Source organism: Ascidiella aspersa, chromosome 4 (assembly GCF_963924565.1).
Source record: "Ascidiella aspersa chromosome 4, kaAscAspe10.2, whole genome shotgun sequence".
In the NCBI taxonomy this organism is placed as follows: domain Eukaryota; kingdom Metazoa; phylum Chordata; class Ascidiacea; order Phlebobranchia; family Ascidiidae; genus Ascidiella; species Ascidiella aspersa.
In genome coordinates this window covers 6,834,339-6,843,107 of record NC_139450.1, presented here as the reverse complement: position 1 = coordinate 6,843,107, position 8,769 = coordinate 6,834,339, and the positions used below count along the sequence as shown (strand labels likewise).

At 36.3% G+C, this 8,769-nt stretch overlaps 1 protein-coding gene across 1 annotated transcript in view; it reads right to left on the bottom strand.

The window, feature by feature from the left end:
- LOC146146906 (conserved oligomeric Golgi complex subunit 5-like) overlaps positions 1–4,894 on the bottom strand; it is a 69,703-nt gene extending 64,809 nt beyond the window's left edge. Inside the window, exons 1-5 of the mRNA XM_083387865.1 lie at positions 4,800–4,894; positions 3,794–3,933; positions 3,210–3,322; positions 2,471–2,540; positions 2,097–2,217 (exon numbers count right to left, since the gene is read on the bottom strand). Coding sequence (XP_083243991.1) covers positions 2,097–2,217; positions 2,471–2,540; positions 3,210–3,322; positions 3,794–3,933; positions 4,800–4,845 — 490 coding nt within the window. The 5' untranslated portion in view covers positions 4,846–4,894. The remainder of the gene's footprint in view (positions 1–2,096; positions 2,218–2,470; positions 2,541–3,209; positions 3,323–3,793; positions 3,934–4,799) is intronic.
- Positions 4,895–8,769: the final 3,875 nt, after the last annotated feature.

The following is an 8,769-nucleotide window of genomic DNA, read 5'->3' as shown; positions in this document are numbered from 1 at the left end:
AAGCACTAGCAAAACAAATACCATAGAATTGTCCCTAATGCAGCACAACATAACCGCACTAAGCCTACGCATAAGAGTTACACTAAATATTTTTAACTTCGTGGCCACTAAGGCTGGATCCCCACCGGACCTCAGACATGATGCGACGAAACATGTCTGACTGTTGACTTGTCGCGTCGTGCCTGAAAGCGACTCTGTCCAATCCCCACCGACAAAGCGCGCGAAAATTGAACTGGTCAAAGCTAGGCGATATAATTCAGTTGTGATCATGGCGAAGGCAAATAACATGTAAATTTGGGAAGAAATATGTATTTAGAAACTTAACCAGCAGTTTATCGACAACACAAGTAGTGGGTACACCCTATTTGGGAAAAAAGGTATAAAGAGTTTTCTTTCTATGTACTTTTTTCCACTTTATTAAAACATGAAGATAAGTTTTAAAATTACGCAGGGGTGTCTTCAAAATTGTTTTTTGAACAAGTCAAGCTGGTAAAATCATACATGGAAAAGAAAGATACGAATTAAAAGGCTTTTCGACCGTTCCAGGAATATATTTTTATTGGAATTAAAAAAAATTACGTGCTTAACCTTTTAAAATAACATTCATAATATAAAACCTACAAAAACCTGTAAAAAACTAATGGTTTCTATCACAAAAAAAAAAAAAAAAAAAAAAAGCATCTTCAGACACGGTAAAAAAGTAGTGCACGCGCTATCTCGCTAAAAACGCGTTTAGTCGTGCCTGTCTGCTGTGCGTAAGATTTGCGTCAAGTCTGGTCGGTGGGGACGCGACAACAAAATAAATTGCGTTCCATCTCATTAGTCGCGATCAGACTGCTAAAGCGTTTTTGTCTAACCGGTGGGGATTCAGCCTAAGTTTTAAGCACATATTTTTTAAGTTTTAAGCACATTGAGCTACCAATGGAATCAACTGACTAACCGTCGCCACCTAACGGAAACTGTACAAAAATCCACAAGGAAAAGTGGCGCCATTGAGCGGCCTGTAATTACTAAATATTTTACGAAAAAAACGAGTTTGCCTGATATATCTGAAAACTGACAGGACAATATACACACAAAAAATTTCACATCAACACCGTGCACCTATCCTATACTAAACTTTTTACAGAAACTTCTCAATCGCTATTTTCAAATTATTTTGTTTATTTTGTAATATTGTAGGGGCGAATTAGAAAAGTCTATATAATATGTATAACATTTCAACAAACTACGGGTATAGCACAAAATTGGTTTCACTAGCGCTAGCCTATATGTTTGTGTTTTTGTTCAAGGTTTGTAAACTTTGTCAAGGCCTAATCGAAATCTAGATAAATAACTAAATCTACAATTGTGTGCAAATTTTACGGTAAAAATGGTCTTATGGTGCCGCGCAAAGTTGCGCACCTTAAAGAGAACACTGGCCCTTGTATCGAGAAGGTCTTTGAGTTCGAATCTCTTAGGCTTAGCCTTACTTACATACATAAACGCCAAGTTTGGGGTGCTTAGCGTGGTCCGAGTAACCCCGTAAAAACTTGGGATGATCAGCCCCGCCCCCGCCCCCCAAACAACAATGATAAATCTTCCTGCAAAATACTGTGTATATTCGTTGCGTGCGATTTGAAACTCTGAAAGTTATTCAAACAACTTTTCGCATTTCAAACAACTTTTAGCATTGCCACGACACAATTCCGCAAAATACCTGCCTTGCAAAGAAAGTATTACTTTCGATTTATTAATACAAACGTTTACAGATATATCATAAAGACTGCTGTTCGTTAAAACGTAACTGATTAGAGTGATTAAAGTTTTAGACCATTAAGGCGCTTTCTCTAAAATACGACTCCCACTGTTTTTCGTATGTATTAAGATATGAACTGATTGAACACTAAAAGTTAAATATATCTTACTCCACATAGAAACTCATCTTTTCAGCGGACATTTAGTGAAAAACAAAAAGTCGGCGTCTATGCTTACATGACAGCCTGTCTATCTTCAGTAAGCTTTCACGGGGACGCCAGTTGTACAAAACCAAACGGTTTGATTCGCACGTTAGCCCTTAGAAAAATCTTAAAAGCGCCAATCGCAAGTGAACTCACCCAATTCGCTCAAGCTCTGTGCAGCCTTGGTGATCTCTCTCACGCCACCTTGCAGCTGACTGTGCAGTCGCTTCGTTAGACGCTGGATTCTTATGATTCGACGAAGAAGGTCGCATGTCGCCTGTCGAGCGCGTATTTTTATTAAATTTTATGTTTACAGAGTGATGATTTTTAGGTACACTTGACCTAACGAGTTGTGTCAGTAAAAAGTCACTAAGCGATTCGCAGACAGCAAAGGTTGAGAATCACTAGTATAGAAGAGGTACAAAAACTACACTGCAGATTCAAGTATTATAAGAATGATCTCGAAATTCTTTACATTTTACAATGTCGAATGAAGCATATTTCTACAATCGCAAGTTAGTCAAACCAACCTGCAGTCGACCAAGCTGAATAGTTCTTGCCTTGATTTTCTGATACGGTTCTCCGACTTTGCTTCGAATTCTTAAGAAAACACAATTCAATTAAAATAATAATAAATAGTGCATACTTAGCTATATATATATTATAATTATATATATATTTGTATTTACTATTTATGGATTAGAAAATATTGTTACACATTTATCAATAGTACAATCTATAAAATAAAATTTTATTGTAATAAAATAAAATTTTATTGTAACATCGAGTTGCTATTCATTAAAAAGTTTTACAATAAGCTAAATTTAGTGCTATGCAGTGGTTTTTCAACCTTTTAAAGTTAAAAAAACAGAACGCCAACAAAAGTTTATAATAATACATTACAACAAACAACACAATAATTTATTCATTTCTGTGTTTTGTAGTGCAACAGCTGGGCCAGTTTAGATAAGCACTAAATTAATATTCGGGCTGTATTGCAATCCTATTATTACGCAAAAGGTCCAATTTTTACATTATAGCAATAAATTAGGCAAATCACAATGGAAAATGCAAACTGGTGATAGTGGATAACTACTTTCATAAAATAAAATCTGCTTCAATTCATTGTGGTATACCAGTGATTCTCAAGCGCTGGTGTGTATTATGGAACATTTATAAAATTAATAAATTTTTGGCAGCACAGCTGACAATCTTTCACTAAACCCTAGTGTTCCGCAGGTTAAAAATCACTGACATAGAGTCACACACCTGTCCACAGCAGATTGAAGAGAGCTAATTCTTGACTGCATCATGGTTAAGACTCCTTCCAGAGATTCAATTCCAGTTGCTTGGGCAAGCAAATCCTCGTGCCTTTCAGCAATCTAAAACAGTCCAATCGTTAAGAAAGCTGTACATAAAATCTGTTTGACAAACTAATTGTATGAAAATGTTTTAATAGAAAAGCAAGAAACAAAAATGCAAAATATTTTAAATGTAGTAGATGGACATACCTTTGTAATCTGCAACAATAAGCTTCTATCTTACTTAATTGTTTAGGGAAAATAAAATTATATAAATTTAAATAATAATTTTAACAAGTTAACAGCATTTACGCTTATATATGAAGCCCTTTGCATACATCTGAAGTCATGCACAGGGGTAATATTTTATAGAACTAATTTTGACAAATTAGTACATTTCCTCTGCAGCATGTCAGTTTATAACATAATTTTTAACGAATTTTGAAGACTTAGTAGCGATTAATTTTTAGCACAAAAGAATTTATATCCGATTCACAAACAGTACAAACATAGATTAAATCACTTGTATGAATATAAATATTTGCAACAAACCTGTGATTGCAGTTCTTTATCCAGCATACTGATGCCATCCACTAGTTGTGCAAGTCTATGCGAGATTGCTGCATTCTGGATGACACTAGTTGCATAATCTTGAACTTCAAAGTCGTCGTCCAAAAAATCCGACAGAGTTTCTGACAAAGTAAAAGTTGCCATATAGTTTCAACACATACATATATATATATATATATATATAAAATTTCTGCTAGATATATACTAGTTTTATTTAAGAGTTGAAAAGGATGTGATTTTTGCTTCTATTATGTAGAAGAAACACTTTATGCAGAATCTTGATTGATTGATAATATCTAATTGTGATTTTATGATGCGTATCAAACCAATATATTGCATGTATGTATAAAAGCTATTTACTGACAACTAAATAAAAGATTATGGCAACTGGAATCCTAGTATTTGATAGAAACCAAAGTTAGATATATACTATATACTAGAGATCAACCGATATCGCTTTTTTGGACCGATACCAAATTTTTTACAATTTTTTCAACCAAACCGTGACCGATTTTTTTATACACTATATTCAAAAAAAATTAAATTAATTGAAAACAAAATCCAAATAACGTTTTAGTTTAAACTATTATTTTGCATATTACCTTGGCGTGATGCCAAATCGCAAATTTTTTTGATTAAAAAATATGTAAGTTGTTTGTTGTACAGGAAAAATTATATCATATTTTCATACTAAAATATCGGCCAAAGAATCGGTCTACAATTACCTATACCGATATATCGGTAGAAGATAATTTTCGGCTGATGTTATCGGTAAACTTTTATATCGGTCTATCTCTACTATATACATCTATTTATAAATATAAGTAACAACCTTAAAGTTAAGAGTTAGTATATACTTGTACAAAATTGCATTGCCTGGTATCTGGAACCTTAAGAAAAATCTAAAGAGGTCTTATGGTTACTACTATAACTCTACATAGTTAAATTTTTAGATAGGATAAATTGAGATGATTAATTAAAAATTTACCATTAGACGCAAATGTGCTTAACACATCATCAGTATTGGTTGTCATTGTGGTATTTATGCTTGTTGCCAATCTTACTATCAAGCTTGTTTTTTGAACAAAACCTAGCAAAATAAAGTCTGGTAAAAGGCAAAGTTTGGGCAAACCGTAAAATGAGTTATTTAGTAAAAGGTGTCAACAGAAAATACTACAGCAATATTTAAAACAATTTTTAGTGCATAACAAGTCAAGCTGTAGAAAAACAAACAAGTTGATTGGATTTTTTTAGCCTGCATTGATAAGATCAGTAGTCGGCAATTTTTTTTGTCATGGCCCAAAGCACTCTTTTCAGAGCTATTGAGACCCACTACATAAAAGTACTACGAAAACAGTGGCGGATTCAGGGTATTTGTTTTTAAGATGCGCCTTGATTCCCAAAACACTGCCATGGCATAATGTAAAACATATCATAAAACGAAAAATATCCGTGTGAAGCGCAAAAAATTATGTGTTTACATACCTTCAAAAAAGTAACTCGCGGCCCACTAAAAAAATTTCAATAAGAAACTCGCATCCCACAGTTTGCTGACCACAAAAACAAAACAAGGCACTTGTAGAGTGCAAGTGCCCATCTACATTTCTTAACAGTTTTAGCAGTGATCTCGGCGTACAGTTTTCAGATTCGACATAAAGGTTTTATCCACAAAAGAGGTATAGAATCCTACCATGACACGACCCACACAACCTAAAAACCTCCTATATTTTTTTAATTAAGGTTTTGCTTTTAATAATTTAGATATGAACATAAACTGTTTTAAATGATCATGGATGTGCACCGCCTATAAAACAGGCCAATCTGCGCCCTATTTTAAGCTATAGCTCCAAATGGTAACACACAATAAGACCTTTGAAGCAAAATGATCTAAAATCCCATTGTTTTAAGACCAAGGACCCAATAAAACTAAATATACTGTAATATATGTGAACAGTTTTGGAACATAAAAATTATTGCAATATTTCAGTCAAGTTTTAGGACGTTACAAGTATTTTAACAAATGACTCATAAGTGTTAAGTCGAATGTATTTCTGATTTAGACTGACCAGTCTTTTTTGGGGAGCTGGTCTGGAATCCTACTAATTTTCATCCAAGGATTTTGTATTGCTAACAATATTTGGGTATGGGATGGAGTTAGCATTTGGGTATGGCCCGTATGGGCGGTCCAACTCTAATTATTTTATTTATTTCTAGATATTTATGGCTTCCTTGCAATTTCAACTTTGACACCTTGTTTCCTTACTGTTAAAATAAATGTGGTAGGATTCTAGACCAGCGCCCATTTTTGAATTTATACTAAAACTTTCACAGCGTCCAAACTCAAGACAGCAATGTGTACTAAAAATAAAACATAACAACAAACATTTTAAGCTGTTAAGTCAAGTTAGTAAATCAGCTGATTTGTAATTGACACGCATGGAAATCAATGAAGCAAAACCATAAGTAAGCGCATTGTTGTGTAACAAACTTCCATTGTTGTTGTACAAAAAAAATTATATTTTAGGTAAAAAAAAGTTATAAACTACTTAGATAGAAGAATATTATGAAACCGTAGCGTAGGAAAATGCCAGAAGGCGGTAAAAAGACGGCGGGAAAAAGCGGGAAGAGCCTGCCGTTCCGCCGTAAAACGCACAGAAGGCGCTCGTCAGCATTTCTCGATGTCGTCCACTCTTCATCGTCGTCATCTTATTCCGGACTGGCTCACTTGACGCCCAGGTCGGCCAGCAGAAAACGCAAGGCCAGAAAGGCGCGCGACTTTGCTGAACGCTATCAAGCGCGAGTTAATTTCGCGCCGAAAGCTTCGGTGGCCAAATCAGTTGCTGGTAGCAGTGCTGGAAAGGCGTCTTCACTTGCCACAGCTGGAGAACACAGCGGATACACCGGCGACTTAAGCAGTATCGCAAAATCAGTTTCAAGGGTCCCGGGCGCATCACATTCTCGTTTTCATGGACAAAAAGGTAGCCCAGGGAGACTGGGCACGGACCCCAACTCTGACCAACATGTTGAAAAGTCGCGGTCTCAGCTTTCCGCAATGCTCAGCAAATCTGCCATGGACGCAAGTTTACTGCAGCTTTCGGGAATCTTTGGCAGCCATAGAAGTGCCGGTTTGGACGCATCTAGGGCAGCGGCTGAACAGCACTCTCGGCTTTCTCGAAAGAAAAGCAATGTTCAACAATGTGAAATTACAAGTATCGACGAAAGTGCTGGGAAAAATGTTTCTAGCCACACCCATGCAGCTCAGTCTGCGTCTTGTGGAAAGAAAACTGCCGACAGCAAATCAGGTACGAACCCTAGCTCCAGTAAGCATCCAGATAAGGAAATAAAAACTAAAAAAGGTGTCTCTAGCGCCGACACGAGTCAAATCAATGCTGGTTCAACACTATACTCAGGTGGGCTACTTTCGATTGAGTAACTCTAGGCTAAAAAAAACAAAAAATAGCCATTTTGGCGGGTTAGATAAAGATTTTAGTTAGACGTAAAAAAAATTATCGAAGCCTTTACGGAAAAAGGTTGCACTTTATGAAAGTTTTGACTTAATTTTTAATCACATATGTTGAAGACGAATAAAAAGATTTATCTCAAACGATTACAAAAACCACCTACTTCTGTATGTACTTTGATATTTATTCTAAATTATTGAGAATTGTTTAGTTCAGTTTCTACCCTACAATTGTTTTAAGGGTATGACGTCACCAATAGATAAGGATTATTTAAAATTATGCGCCAGTGGCTGTCACAAATCACAACGCATTGCTTTAGTCCGTTAAAATATTCCATTTTAATATATGGTTTGGCAAAATTTTTTGTTAAATATTGTTTACCATTTTCTAAATCTTCTTTGTAATGTCCAAGGATTCAGCCGTTATGCTAAAAAGAAAAACGCAGCAATGTTTTATAATTGTAGACTTTAACATTCAATCTTTATACCGGTGGTTCTCAACCTTTCTTTAGTGGTAGCCCCTTCGATATGGGTGTTCAACATTTAGGCCAGCTTCTTGTTTAAAATAAATATGTCACGAGGGCAGTGGGTGGGGGCAGGTCAACAACACTCTTGGCTAACCAAGAGATTAATGATGCCATTTTTAGAAAAAAAATCACCACCCTGGGTATCACATCGAATGATTGTATTTTAAGTTTGACAACAGTCTGAAAAATAATTGCTCTCCGCTGGTTCGTTTTTAGATAAGCGTACCTTGTTCGATAACGCGCGGCAAAACAACTGGAAGTCGGTTCCGACCGTTTCGGGCATCGTTAGGAAAGGTGCGTTCCGCCAAGACAGTAACCGATCCAGCCTGCCCGAGGTTTGCCAGCACAAGAAGGCGACGAAGCAGCCTTGCAAGAAGCTTCAGCGCAGCACGGCAGTCGCCACCTCCACGACCGGACTGGGAGAATTTGCCGCCGAGAACTTCAAGAATCAATTCAAGTAAGTCTGTGCTGTTTTTGTCACGCTGGTTGGTTGGCAATTGTCGGAAATTACGACGCTCATCTTGCTTTTAAAAATTTGGAAAAGTTTCGGGTTGTATAGATCCGTTGCTTAAGTTGGCTAACCGTTTGAATTTCACGAGGTGCATTTGTAAACGACCAGGCAAATGCAATTACGTCGTACTCATATAAAGCTCGTATAGATATAGATAAAATGATCTCTTTAGGATTGGGAGATTGAAAATCGTCTATTAGATAAACTTGCATTTTCTGGTAAATTGCAGATGTGAAGTCAGAACTATAGCACGCAAGATAGTTGCGTGCAAGCCTGTCCTCACAAGCCTGTCCTCACTATAACGAGGAATTATTTTTATTTCTAAACCACTACCCTAAAGCGGCTGTTGCTTTGTTAAGTTGTTGCGACATAATATGATGGAGTTAGGGGGTTAGCGCAACACGATTATAAACGTACAGCAGCGCAATACGAAAAATGCAAATTCACGCTTCGCTACACA